General features: G+C 37.6%; 3 protein-coding genes across 3 annotated transcripts; 1 reads left to right on the forward strand and 2 right to left on the reverse strand.

Moving 5' to 3' along the window:
* The first annotated feature begins 1419 nt into the window (after nucleotides 1-1419).
* On the forward strand, nucleotides 1420-2800 carry LOC121786058 (1-aminocyclopropane-1-carboxylate oxidase 5-like). The gene is made up of 3 exons (XM_042184580.1): nucleotides 1420-1550; nucleotides 1631-1866; nucleotides 2140-2800. The coding sequence occupies exons 1-3, from the start codon at nucleotides 1449-1451 to the stop codon at nucleotides 2738-2740; spliced, it is 939 nt and encodes a 312-aa protein (XP_042040514.1). The 5' UTR covers nucleotides 1420-1448; the 3' UTR covers nucleotides 2741-2800.
* Nucleotides 2801-2910: 110 nt separating this feature from the next.
* Nucleotides 2911-9645, reverse strand: LOC121786049 (NAD kinase 2, chloroplastic-like). The gene is made up of 8 exons (XM_042184568.1): nucleotides 9262-9645; nucleotides 7038-8957; nucleotides 6261-6382; nucleotides 6031-6172; nucleotides 5720-5944; nucleotides 5154-5228; nucleotides 4753-4854; nucleotides 2911-3340 (listed from the first exon to the last, which is right to left on the reverse strand). Exons 1-8 carry the CDS (start codon nucleotides 9505-9507, stop codon nucleotides 3137-3139), a joined length of 3036 nt encoding a protein of 1011 aa, XP_042040502.1. The 5' UTR covers nucleotides 9508-9645; the 3' UTR covers nucleotides 2911-3136.
* A 2201-nt stretch (nucleotides 9646-11846) lies between these two features.
* LOC121769383 (1-aminocyclopropane-1-carboxylate oxidase 5-like) lies at nucleotides 11847-13363 on the reverse strand. Its single transcript, XM_042166182.1, has 3 exons — nucleotides 13235-13363; nucleotides 12919-13154; nucleotides 11847-12645 (listed from the first exon to the last, which is right to left on the reverse strand). The coding sequence occupies exons 1-3, from the start codon at nucleotides 13334-13336 to the stop codon at nucleotides 12045-12047; spliced, it is 939 nt and encodes a 312-aa protein (XP_042022116.1). The 5' UTR covers nucleotides 13337-13363; the 3' UTR covers nucleotides 11847-12044.
* Nucleotides 13364-13823: the final 460 nt, after the last annotated feature.

A 13823-nucleotide genomic window follows, 5' to 3' on the forward strand; every position in this document is an offset into this window, starting at 1 on the left:
CTACCCGACCGTCTGGAGAGCCTAAATTTTTCATTGAATCAATCCGAAAATAGGATATCCGCCCCCTCCGTATGGTGTAGAAATATTTTTATTTTCAATAAATGTTATATAAAATGTAGTAGTCCAATGGTTTGGTTGTTGGATTTTTAACTAAGATGTCTAGGGTTCAATCCTCAACAAAAACATATTTATTTTCATTTTTCATTTTTTATTTTATCAATTCATATTTCTTCTTATTATCAAAATAATACCTTTAAATACTACTCCCTCCGTCCCACCGAAGATGACCCACTTTCCTTTTTCGTCCGTCCCAACCAAGATGACCCCTTTCTTATTTAGGAAATATTTAAAATAATCAATTATTTTTTCCTTTTCTTACTTTATTCATCTCTCCTACTTTTAAACACCCAACAACCTTTCCTCTCTCTTACTTTTTTTCATCTCTCCTACTTTTAAACATCAATAACATTTTCTCTCTCTTACTTTTTTCATCTCTCTTACTTTTAAACACCCAACAACTTTCTCTCTCCCTTTATAAATACTTTAAAATTAGCATGCATAAAATCCTGTGCCGTCCCAAGAAGGGGTCATCTTCCTTGGGACGGAGGGAGTACTAAGTTGCATATATTATGTTGTTATATTTATTCTTTAGTTAAAATCATTTTTAATTTTGTGTTAAAGTCTTTTTTATACTTATAATTTGATCCATGCATCTTAATTATTCTCTATGTAACAAAATAAACATTTTAAATATTTTTGAAATATAAATATTTAGTGTTCTACTTATATCACTTTTGTATATAATATTTACAGTGATTAAATGTACATATATTTACACTAATTTTATATTTTAAAATGAATAATACATATTTGCAAGCTAAAGCATGTTTATATTTATATAATTTTTAATTTTAAAATGAATAATACATATTTGCAAGCTGAAGCATGTTTATATTTTATTAATGAAGCTAGTGCGGTAGTGCTACTTAAATATTAATATAATATTTATTTATTTTATTATTAAAAATATTATTAAATTAAATATTTAATATTTAAATATAAGTTCCGCCCCCGCCATTTTCGGGTCCTGGATCCGCCACTGCCTGACACGAACGTGGTCGATGCATCGAGCAGCGCAGTGCTAGCGGCGGACAGCGGGTGTCGTGCCGCTGGCACGGACGGACGGACGCCGTCCTTCAACCTCTGCGGATGCTCTGAGGAAGTTTTAACTTGCCATGTTAATACTATGAAAGATAATATAATGCGTTTTAAACCGCCCAGTGCATGTCTCACGGCTTCCCACTTATTTTATGCATAATTATCCTACTATTTAATCATTACATCCCAAAATGTGTCGTCCTTTCACTATAAATAGGCTTTCATATATCAAAGCTTAGATCATTATCTACTGCTTTAAGACTTTATAGAAGAAGAAAAAGGTGTCATCAATGGCGATTCCGGTGATCGATTATTCGAAGACGGAGGGAGAGGAGAGGAGCAAGACACTAGCTGAGATTGCTCATTGCTGTGAAGAGTGGGGATTCTTTCAGGTAATTAACTAACTAATTAAAAGTTGTAATTAATGAATGTTGAATGACTAAAAAATGCAAGATTTTGATGATTGTGACAGTTGGTGAATCATGGGATACCTGAGGAGCTGCTGGAGAGGGTGAAGAAGGTGGCGTCGGAATGCTACAAGGTGGAGAGAGAGGCTGGTTTCGGGGAGTCGGAGCCGGTGAAGAAGCTGAAGGAGTTGATGGAGAAGGAGAGTTGTGATGAGAGGATTGATGATGTTGATTGGGAAGATGTGTTTTTGCTCACTGATGACAATGCTCATCAATGGCCTTCCAAAACTGCTGGCTTTAGGTAATCTACTAGTACTACTCTTTTAGTAATAGTTGATTGTAGCATAACTTGACATCTTTCTTAATTGTCTCATTCATTTGGATTCATGATAATTTTTTATATAGTAGCCTAAAATTTTTCTAGATTACAAACAATTAGAAAAATATCAAAGTTTTGATATAATCAACAACTAACCAAACTTTATGATTTTTCTTGCAATATACTCTCTTGGCAAAAATCAGCTTTTTATTATCTTTTTACTTATTTACTCTATTGTTTTTCCTATGTGAACAGGGAGACCATGAAGGAATACAGAAGTGAACTGAAGAAATTGGCTGTGAGAGTGATGGAAACAATGGATGAAAACTTAGGCCTCCCAAAAGGGTATATGAAAAAAGCATTCAATGGCGGAAAAGAAGAAGAAGAAGCAGAAGAAGCCTTTTTTGGGACGAAAGTGAGCCACTACCCACCATGCCCAAAGCCAGAGAAGGTGGCAGGGCTGAGGGCCCACACGGACGCAGGAGGGGTGATACTTCTATTCCAAGATGATGAGGTGGAGTCCCTCCAAATCTTGAAAGATGGAGTGTGGTTGGATGTGCAACCACTCAAAAACGCCATCGTCATCAACACCGGCGATCAGGTGGAGGTGCTGAGCAATGGGAGGTACAAGAGCGTCTGGCACCGCATTCTCGCCACACCACACGGCAACAGAAGGTCCATTGCCTCCTTCTACAACCCCTCTGCCGAGGCCACCATCCACCCCGCACCTCAGCTGCTCCCTGAGCAGGCCAAGGCCGAGTATCCCAGCTTCGTGTTTGGAGACTACATGTCTGTTTATGCTGAGCAGAAGTTTCTTCCTAAAGAACCCAGATTCCAAGCTGTCAAAGCAGTTTAAAGTTGCCACAACTAGTCAAAAATGGGACTTACTACAATGAATAGTAAGTAGTGTGATTTTATGTCTTTTTTTTGTTTTTAGTAAAGTAATAAAGTAGTTCCTCAAGAAAAAATTTATAGTGGACTGCTGTCATGATTTGTACGAGGTGATCGAATATAATTGATCAAATGTCAATATAATTTGTGGGCAATCTTATTTATTCAACCATATTATCATGGTTTTGGGGCGATATGTCTCTTATGCATCCGTACTAGCGAGTGCATTCAGTCCATCCGCCTTTCACTCCGTATCATATACAGCCAGATACGTACAATGACATTTCTCAGTTCAATTTTTGCTACATATGCTGTACAGTATTATATACACGGGCGAGTTGAAGCGGTGTTGGTCCGGTACTCAAAGGGCTTTCTGGTCTAATCTTTCATTCCAGTTCAAGCAACGGATCAAGCTCCGGAACCAATCACCTGTTTGGTCACACTTATTCACAGTTGGGAGTGGGTGTTGGCTCATGGATATCCGGACAGAATAACCTCTAGAGAGCTGTTGCCTTCTCTTCCCATCAAACGATACCCAAGCATTGCTTCGTGCATCTTCAGGAATCTGTTCAGTTGAATGTAACATTGGTTTCAGGTAGAACCACAGAGGAGGGAAATCATACTTGAACATGAAGCATCTTAATGTCAATGTGGACAGCTTAGGATTAGCAACCATATCATACATAACTATTATGAAACGATTCGATAGGACAATAGTTTCGAATAGTGCTATGTCGATTCCTTACATCACTTGTTTTCTAGCATATCTTTGCCCATCTAATAGGATTAGGATTAGCAACCATATCATACATAACTACTATGAAACGATTCGATAGGACAATAGTTTCGAATCGTGCTATGTCGATTCCTTACATCACTTTAATGTTTTCTAGCATATCTTTGCCCATCTAATAGGATTACAAACTAGATCACAAGCAAAATTGTGAAGACAATGAAGCAAAAGGTCAACAGAGGAGCTTGGGAGACGTCAGGATCCACAAAAAGGCAAGTATCGTAAGTCTAATTCAAACCTAAATTAGTTTTCAGTTATAATTTGTCTGTTACAAAAATAAGCAGTTATAGATGACTAGGGGTGAGCAAAAAAACTGGAAACCGAATATCCGAACCGAACCAAACCGAAATTTTGAAATTCGGTTCGGTTTTTTCGGTTTTTCGGTTCGGTTTTAAAAATAAAAAAATTTCGGTTATTCGGTTAGGTTCGGGCGAAGAAAAAACCGAATTATATATATATTCTATTAATTTAATATATTATATTATATATAATATATATATTCTTTTAATATATTCTACTATATAATATATTATATGTATTATTAATTTTATATTATATATAAATATTCTATTAGTATATATAAATAAAATAAAATACACATATATAAATATATATTTATATTATATTTATTTTTTTTCAGGTTTTTCGGGTTTTTTTCGGGTTTTTCGGTTTTGTTCGGGTTTTTCGGTTTTTTAAGTTCGGTTTTCAGTTTTTCGGTTTCAGTTTTTCGGTTTTTCGGGTTTGGTTCGGTTTGGATTTTGAACTAAATTCGGTTTTTCGGTTTTGGTTCGGTTTTGGCAAAAAACCGAACCGAAACCCGAATGCACACCCCTATAGATGACCCTAACCAAATCACCAATCTTATTTCATTCACTATTCACCATTCGCATACATACAGTATTTTTCTAGTCGACAGTGTAATTTTGTGCGTCTCTTTCCCCTTTCTTTAGTGTAGTCCTGAAACCTATATGAAGTTCATGCAAAAGTATGGATGGATCAAAGTCAAGTCCAGGGAAGACGTGTCTTACAGATCTAGATTGTTGCTTTCATTATTATGCAGCGTGAATCTTGAGAGGGGTGGGGGGGATTGTTTTAATGTTATTTATTTTCTCGGTGTAGTAGCTGCCACAAAATTAGAATTACGGGTTACCAAATTGTTTAAATTCATAACCACAGGAATATACCTTCAATTCCAGTCGAGCAGAATCTGGAAGTATGACTGGTCTGAATGAGAGAGAATGTGGACAAATTGGTGTAAAGAGCATGCATGGAACATTAGGGTGAACCTGAAAAATGGAGACACCTTTATTTTCTAATAAGCGTACTAGAAATGAAACCATTAATTGACGATATTGCTTAATGCTTCCGATACTTGCAGTTTGAGTTTCTAAATATAAGGTTTCATACAAGTTGCTATTATCTGGACAGTTGCATTAGTCATAATCTGGAAAAAAGCTCAAATTTTACAGGAAACTGCCAAATTAATTAATCTTTATCATAAAATATTAGACTAAAGAAACTCACTCAATCTTCAATGAAATTATTTTTATAAGAAATCTTCATAGTAATTCTGATAACGGCATACCATAGAACCTCCAGCAGCGGTGGAATAAGCTGTACTTCCGGTAGGAGTTGCAACTATGACTCCATCACCTTGCACCTGTTTTCAAGAATGATTGGAACTGTCAGATAAGCATAGAAGTACTTTTTTTGACCAAGTATAATTAACAACTCTAGCAAATTCATACTACTCCCACCGTCCAATAAAAATACGGGCAATTGATATGGCACCGGAATTAAGACAAAATTGGTAAAGTAAGATAGAAGAGGAGAAGGGTAGTGAAAGTAGTATTAGTGGATAGTGGAACCCACATTATTAGTAGTGTTTAATGGTGGTATAGGTTGTAAATAAGTTGATGTACAGGGGTAATAAATTGGGATAACTTTCAAAAAATGGAATGCACATATTTTTGTGGGACAGACGAAAATGGAAAGTGCACATATTTTTATGAGACAGAGGGAGTATTATTTTGAGCAAAAAAACTTGAACATATGAATATGGTGAATATCCTAGGAAATACACATCCAACCAAAAAAAGATCAAGGAAAAAGGGTACATTCCATTCCTCTGTCAAAGAGTAAGGGACCAACCTTGGTTATGAGGCGATCATGTTCATAACACTCGATTTTTGAAAGATATGGATTAGAACCACGATCAACTACAATTTCATTGAGGACATCAAATATCTTGCCAGGCACAGCTCTACCATTTCGAAATATTTCACAGCGGAGACGCATTCTAAGAGTTATGTAGACTCCATCAGTAGTGTTGTTCCCATGAATCACTTGCCTTAGATCACCCTTATAATCATCAAACTGCAAAGACATTATAGGAATCACAAAAAATGTGTGATGTAAATTTACATATATTAGTCATCATAGGTTGACAGAAGAAGACTTACAGTGTGAGAAGTCAGAAATCCTAAGGATCCAAGATTAAACGAGACAACAGGCGGAACAGCCCCTCTGAACAAATTTGATGCATGTAGTATGACCCCGTCCCCTCCCAAACAAGCAACAAGATCAACCCTCTCATGGAGATCACTGCAATGGAGACATATAGCAGGTAAACAACCCTTAACTGAAAATTGATGAGACCAAAGGAGAAATATAATGCATAAAACTTGAGCACCTTGTATCTTGACTGTAGAATGTCTGGACAAACCCAAATCCAGGAATCCTAGCAAATACATCATGAACCTCAGGTTCGACAAGAACATTCATCTTCTCTTGGTGATATAAGAAAGAAGCAACCTGGAGGGAACAGAGTAAGGCATGGGCATTTCAGAAATTAGAGAATTCTCCAATGGAATCAATACAAAGCATGAAAGCACAATATTAGAAGAGAACAACAAAAGTATAAATTTGGATGTTTTGAAGAGCAATGTTCATATATTCATATCAAGAGTTCTCCCAGTGCACAGAGATCTTAATGCATAACATGCATCCAAAGCATCTTTTACTGAGATCAATGTAGTGGTATGTAACATAGTGTAGCATAATGGACCAAGAACGCTGCCGACCACAATGTTAAATAATGGATTAGTAAATTAGTATTCTCATCAATAGCATTTATTTAACTGGGAAATGAGATAGACTTCAATCCTCACTAAATATGGGTCTGCTTGTTGTAGATAAAAGTACATTGAATGCATAGGAAGTTTCCATGAGCTGATAATTCATTGAGCAAGTGGTTCTATCATAATTTGCTTTTCAGGAGTAAAAAAGCAATCATGAAATATCACTGGTATAATGTCCCAAGATATGGAATCCGAAAAAGAAGCTGAGCCAAATTAAGTGAGACATCGTGGCTTACTTATGGTTTAACACTCTAAATGCATTAATTAAACTAAAAATAACAGAAACAGTTATAAACATCACAGAGTATTACCTAAAAAAGATCATATACCTCTTTAGCTTCTTCCATGAGTTCTAGGCCCAGCTTCTTTAATAACAATACAGTCTTTGGGGCAGACTTCCACAAAAGCATCTGTTGCTGAGTGCTAGGATGAGAGAAAGCCAAGGAAGATTCAGTTACCTTTTCTCTACTGCAAGAAAATCCATCTGTTCTAACTAAGAACATCTCTGCTTTCTTTCTTGACTGCACTCGTACAACACCAGTTGCTGAAGCACACATATTTTGTTCAATCATATCCAGGTTTTCATCATCTGAAGAAAGGTAGCTTTCAACATCACTTCCATTCTGGACAGTAACCATCACAGACATGGGATTCTTACTGAGGTCATAGCTTGTCATTACTGAACCATTTTCCTTGCTCTTCGCACCATTATTGCCTTTATCAGGGAAAGTTATAGTTCTTGAAAGAATGCTGGGCTTTTGATACGATCCGTTATTGATGGTTGTACTTTGAGGACCTGATGTTAATAATATGCTGCCAGCTGCTTCGTTCATAGTCTCTACTTGATTGAGGGTTGAACTAGAGTACGATTCTTTCTTCAAGGGAGTCCCATTGTACTTGTACTGTAAAGCAGACTGCATCTCCAATCTTCGCTGTTCATGACTGAAGTACGTTCCTGGTGAAATCTTTTTATTTCGCAAAAAGTTGGACATTTCTTTTCTAGAGAAGATATCAAGAGGAGGTATTTGAGACTCCATTGGTTTCACATCTTTATATAAGTCTCCAGTTGATTCTAAACCACTAACAGAGATCCCAGCAGGATTATCAGTTGTTAAAGAACTATTCAATCCCATGGTGCTTTGCGATTGTGTTTGTGCGGATGGAGTTTCAAAATCATTGAATGCAACTGCAGAAGCATGAGACTTATCCGATTTCTGTGGGACAGATCCATTCATAGTATGAGAAGGAATACCTCCTTTAGGCTTCATTGAGATATCAGAACCCTCAATTTCTTGAATATCTTCCGCTCCATTATCACTGGTAATGACTCTTCTATTTGTAGACTTAATATGGTTGATGTACCGCCTCCACCTAGAAATCAGAGAAGAGGTCCTCTTCTTTCCTTCCTTACTGTGTACATATATAGGCTTTTTGCTTGAATCCGACACTATAGCAGCAAACTGCTCAACCTGCTCCACCGAAGGTGCATTCCCTACTTCGACTGGAATTTTGATCAGTTCAATCTTCCCAGACAAAATAGCTTCATACAGTACAGACTCATAAAAATTGTCCTTCACTGTTTCTTCTCTGAGGTCTATAATGGTTCTGAATCCTTTCTCCAAAAGCCACTTTAAACTTTCTTCTGTGACCTGACCACCCTTCCAAAACGCAACAGCCTTGTCATCTTCCTGTGCTTCCTCCTTGGTGGTAACAGGACTCCAATTTGCTATCAGTGTCTGGCAAGGTTGATTATCTCCACGCGGAAATCCAGAATCATAGCTGACATTTTTCAATCTTTGCAATTTTCTCCAAACATTTAAGCTTCTATCATCACCAGGCATCAAGTAATTCTCTAAGGCAACATGCAAACTTTCGCAATAACTTTTCATCTCATAGCGAAAATTTGCCAGTGGTGGGAGCTTATCATCCATCGCACTTTTGTCCAAGTCCCGAAATGAATTCATGATGGATGATCGTCCCACAAGGACGTCTTCCCTTCCCTTATTTAGTAGACAAACCATGCAACCAAGAACCGACACTATCTTCTCTTCCAGTAACGGCTTATCCTCCGACGGCACGTCATATGAAACACTACATTCTCCAGTCACCGGATTGCACAATGCATCCATCAAAGCATTGTGAAACCGTTCTGCAGCTCTAAAGATCCTACAGTAAGCCTCGACTTCCGCGATATCCCCCGGGAGAGGTCCAGCCCACGGCAAATGTGATGAATCATAGGTATAGTTACTCTTCAATTACAATACCGAAATCTAATATCAGCAAGGGATTATCATAATACATAAATCGAAATCAACTAAAATTTCAAATATCAACACACAAACTAAACCGATTAATCATAAAATACAGCTACAACAACAACATCGCACCACAGAAACAGCATCAAATCGCTCGCGATTTCAAATCTCACTCAGTAGTAAAATCAGCAACAGTCACTCAACACCTACAACTGAATCACATCTAATCAAAGGTTTAACACTAGAATAAACAATTCCAAACCCTAAGCCCTAAAAAATCAGAGAGAGAGAAATTAACCTGAGAATCCAAGCCAATGTCAACTGACAAGGAGCTCGAGAACTGAGCACTGACTAGCAGCAATGAACGGCGTCGTTCCGGCTCCATCCATCGCTGCTTCTTCCACTTGGTCAGCCCGAGGCCGGAAGCTCTGCCACAGCAGCTGAGCTGACGGCAAAAGGAGAGCGTTCCAACTGCCCGATTCATGAGGAATTGGCAGAGGCAGTTACGATGATTATAGGAAAAATAACAGCTCGATGCCGCCATGCGACCATCAAATCAGAAAATTAATTAATTGGCTTTGGTTTGAACCCCACCAATTGTTGGAAAATTATTTCCACCCAAATCTCATTTGTGTAACGGTGCGTGTGAAGATGAATCATGAATCTACGTACAGCCATTGATTTTTATTTTGGCGTCTGATTTATTGTGGATATATATATTCAAGACGGAAAATTATTTTTTGTGGATTGTATCGACGGGGATAAAATGGACAAAACGAAATGGGACACTACAAAATCATTCTTCGAATATTTTCTTTTTAATTATTGGTACAAAACATAATTTTATCACAAATTTTTGGTAGTGTTTTCTGTAAATGATTTGGGCTACGGCTCTATTTTACAATACGGAATTAGGGTTGGCCAATCTATATCCGTAGATATCTTATTGGGTATCCAAATTATGTTGATTTATCGACTATCCAAATATTTGAAATGGTGTCAATTTATTGTCAGTACAAATAATTAGAAATCAAGTACTACTTATTTTATAATACGGAATTAGGGTTGGCCAATCTATATCCATAGATATCTTATTGGGTATCCAAATTATGTTGATTTATCGACTATCCAAATATTTGAAATGGTGTCAATTTATTGTCAGTACAAATAATTAGAAATCAAGTACTACTTGTATATTGAGATATTAATTCTTTAAAGAGGTGTTCGGTTGGCAAGATTAAATCTCATGATTAAATATATATTATGTTTGGTTCATAAGATTGAACCCTTCAATTTAATCCTAGATGGATAGTCTCATGATAATTAGTAGGGCTGGGAATTCGGTCATCGGTTAGTCGGTTAACCGATGACCGAACCAAATCACAACGGTTCTCGGTTAACCGATAACCGACATTCCGAGAATGCCGGTTATCGGTTCGGTTTCGGTTCCCAATGCTATTCGACGATCGGTTCCTCGGTTAACCGAGAATCGATCGGTTAGAACCGATTAGAACCGCCCAAAACTAATCACGCAGCCCTTCCTTTCCTTTCGTATTCTACTCTCACGTTGCAGCACAGCCTCCTCCACACCACACAGCGGGCAGCCCTATTTTCTGGCGATGTTTCCCTACCCACCGGCCGCTACTGCGACGCTCCGCCACGGACCCGCGCCTCCGCCTTCTCTTAACTCTGGATTTTGGCATTTTTAGTATAATCACCAGTTCACCACCATTTTCAGCATAAATATTTTTTTACAAACATACAAAACATTAAGAGCAATTGGCGCAAGTGGTTGGCTAGCTGTATTTCTCACCCATTGGCAAGGGATTGAATCCCAGCAACAACGTTTTATTTTTATTTTTAATTCGGTTACATCGGTTAACCGGAACCGAACCTACCCGAATTCGGTTAGGAACCGAACCGAACCGAACCGAATCCATTTCGGTTCCGGTTCCGGTTCTTCATTTTCGGTCAATTGAGGACTCGGTTAACCGATCGGTCGGTTCGGTTAGAACCGAACCGACCGAATTCTCTAACCGAACCGACCGAATTCTCTGCCCTAATAATTATTCATAGCCTCCCCTCCAACTAAAATAATCCCACAACTTAATACTAGATGGATAGTCTCATGATATTAGTCATGGCAACCGAACGCCACTTAAAAGTATATTTGATAATATAAGAACTAGAGGTTATTGATATTCTTAAAGTCTCTAATACTGACTTTTCCCATTTTAAAATTAAGTGATGTAGAAGTTGGTGTGAGAAGAGAGGAAATTTTCCATGGTTCTTGTCCAGGAATCAAAATTTGGATGGGTTGAATACAGTTAAAAAAAATATTTGTGCAATCGTGAGATCATTGTTCTGTTTAAAAAATAAGATTTTGAAATTAGATTTAACGACTACACCCTTAGCAACTAAATTTTAAAATAATCCTATAACATAATTTTAAAAAATACAAATATCCGTTACCCTAAATTTCATTACTTGATCTCCTAAAATTGGATATTGTACGATTTCGATCACCTTTTTACTCTCTCTTTCCGAATCTGATACGATCGTCTTTTTTCTCTTTCTCTTCTCAAACCAGTCAGTCTTGTAACATGGAGGATATCCGTAATAATTTGCTTGATTAGTAAAGGGTAGATATAAAAAGTTAATTAATTGTACATGCCGACTAATTTTGTCATAGGGGTTGGCCCAGATGACTTATCTTGTGACTATTCATCATGGACTTAATCTGATATTGAGTTAGAGATATAATATGACCCACCAAACATGATATTAACCTTACCTTGAGATTTAATATGGGCAACCGAATAGGCGCATAGAGTAGTATAGAAAACCACTGAATTGTGCATGCGTTGTACAGTCACAGACGTATAATAGAAGTTTTGTACATTGAGATTTCATCCACACATGGATACTTGAACAGCATACATCCTAGTATTTGATGCAAAAGGATGGCAACAACACAGCCATTCTCAAACTGCTTCTTTACTAAAAACAAAAAAAAGACATAAAATCACACTACTTAGTATTCATTGTAGTAAGTCCCATTTTTCACTAGTTGTGGCAACTTTAAACTGCTTTGACAGCTTGGAATCTGGGTTCTTTAGGAAGAAACTTCTGCTCAGCATAAACAGACATGTAGTCTCCAAACACGAAGCTGGGATACTCGGCCTTGGCCTGCTCAGGGAGCAGCTGAGGTGCGGGGTGGATGGTGGCCTCGGCAGAGGGGTTGTAGAAGGAGGCAATGGACCTTCTGTTGCCGTGTGGTGTGGCGAGAATGCGGTGCCAGACGCTCTTGTACCTCCCATTGCTCAGCACCTCCACCTGATCGCCGGTGTTGATGACGATGGCGTTTTTGAGTGGTTGCACATCCAACCACACTCCATCTTTCAAGATTTGGAGGGACTCCACCTCATCATCTTGGAATAGAAGTATCACCCCTCCTGCGTCCGTGTGGGCCCTCAGCCCTGCCACCTTCTCTGGCTTTGGGCATGGTGGGTAGTGGCTCACTTTCGTCCCAAAAAAGGCTTCTTCTGCTTCTTCTTCTTCTTTTCCGCCATTGAATGCTTTTTTCATATACCCTTTTGGGAGGCCTAAGTTTTCATCCATTGTTTCCATCACTCTCACAGCCAATTTCTTCACTTCACTTCTGTATTCCTTCATGGTCTCCCTGTTCACATAGGAAAAACAATAAAGTAAATAAGTAAAAAGATAATAAAAAGCTGATTTTTGCCAAGAGAGTAAATTGCTAGAAAAATCATAAAGTTTGGTTAGTTGTTGATTATATCAAAACTTTGTTATTTTTCTAATTGTTTGTAATCTAGAAAAATTTTAGGCTACTATATAAAAAATTATCATGAATCCAAATGAATGAGACAATTAAGAAAGATGTCAAGTTATGCTACAATCAACTATTACTAAAAGAGTAGTACTAGTAGATTACCTAAAGCCAGCAGTTTTGGAAGGCCATTGATGAGCATTGTCATCAGTGAGCAAAAACACATCTTCCCAATCAACATCATCAATCCTCTCATCACAACTCTCCTTCTCCATCAACTCCTTCAGCTTCTTCACCGGCTCCGACTCCCCGAAACCAGCCTCTCTCTCCACCTTGTAGCATTCCGACGCCACCTTCTTCACCCTCTCCAGCAGCTCCTCAGATATCCCATGATTCACCAACTGTCACAATCATCAAAATCTTGCCTTTTTCAGTCATTCAACATTCATTAATTACAACTTTTAATTAGTTAGTTAATTACCTGAAAGAATCCCCACTCTTCACAGCAGTGAGCAATCTCAGCTAGTGTCTTGCTCCTCTCCTCTCCCTCCGTCTTCGAATAATCGATCACCGGAATCGCCATTGATGACACAATACAACTTCTTTTTTGTTCTTGTATTTCAAACTGTTTAAGCAGTAGACTTAACTGTGAAGGCCTATTTATAGTACGGAAACGGTTTTTCTGTTAATTTGGAATGTCAGCGGTTATGTTATTTAATCAATTTATGTCCAATAATTACGTTTTAATATTTAAATTGGAATTATGCAATGGACGGTGACACTTTGTCAAAGTGTCGAAAATGTCAATGTAAATTGTTTGGTGAATCAGATGTTTGGTATTCCACAACATAAGCAATATCTGCCGACTCTACCTTTCATCTTCGTATCGTGCTTCAATCTCATATTTTATACCATCAACTTCGTGTACATGTCATTTTATGATATTTTTAAAAAGTCAACATAGTTTTGGTCAAACATACGAGAATTTTTTGTATACTCTATGTGAATCAATTTTGCTTACCATTGTGTCTCTTTAATAGTGTTATGGAATTTTAATTTTGTGTAATACA

This window comes from Salvia splendens, chromosome 2 (assembly GCF_004379255.2).
Source record: "Salvia splendens isolate huo1 chromosome 2, SspV2, whole genome shotgun sequence".
Taxonomy (NCBI): Eukaryota; Viridiplantae; Streptophyta; class Magnoliopsida; order Lamiales; family Lamiaceae; genus Salvia; species Salvia splendens.

Excerpts from the sequence above, each read along its gene's own strand:
- LOC121786049 (XM_042184568.1), bottom strand. The coding sequence starts at position 9,507 with ATGGCGGCATCGAGCTGTTATTTTTCCTATAATCATCGTAACTGCCTC. Across the intron at positions 6,173-6,260 it reads TTCTACAGTCAAGATACAAG|TGATCTCCATGAGAGGGTTG; the intron begins GTGCTCAAGTTT and ends TCTCCATTGCAG. Across the intron at positions 4,855-5,153 it reads CCGCTGCTGGAGGTTCTATG|GTTCACCCTAATGTTCCATG; the intron begins GTATGCCGTTAT and ends TCCATTTTTCAG.
- LOC121769383 (XM_042166182.1), bottom strand. The coding sequence starts at position 13,336 with ATGGCGATTCCGGTGATCGATTATTCGAAGACGGAGGGAGAGGAGAGG. Across the intron at positions 13,155-13,234 it reads AAGAGTGGGGATTCTTTCAG|TTGGTGAATCATGGGATATC; the intron begins GTAATTAACTAA and ends TGATTGTGACAG. Across the intron at positions 12,646-12,918 it reads TCCAAAACTGCTGGCTTTAG|GGAGACCATGAAGGAATACA; the intron begins GTAATCTACTAG and ends CTATGTGAACAG.
- LOC121786058 (XM_042184580.1), top strand. The coding sequence starts at position 1,449 with ATGGCGATTCCGGTGATCGATTATTCGAAGACGGAGGGAGAGGAGAGG. Across the intron at positions 1,551-1,630 it reads AAGAGTGGGGATTCTTTCAG|TTGGTGAATCATGGGATACC; the intron begins GTAATTAACTAA and ends TGATTGTGACAG. Across the intron at positions 1,867-2,139 it reads TCCAAAACTGCTGGCTTTAG|GGAGACCATGAAGGAATACA; the intron begins GTAATCTACTAG and ends CTATGTGAACAG.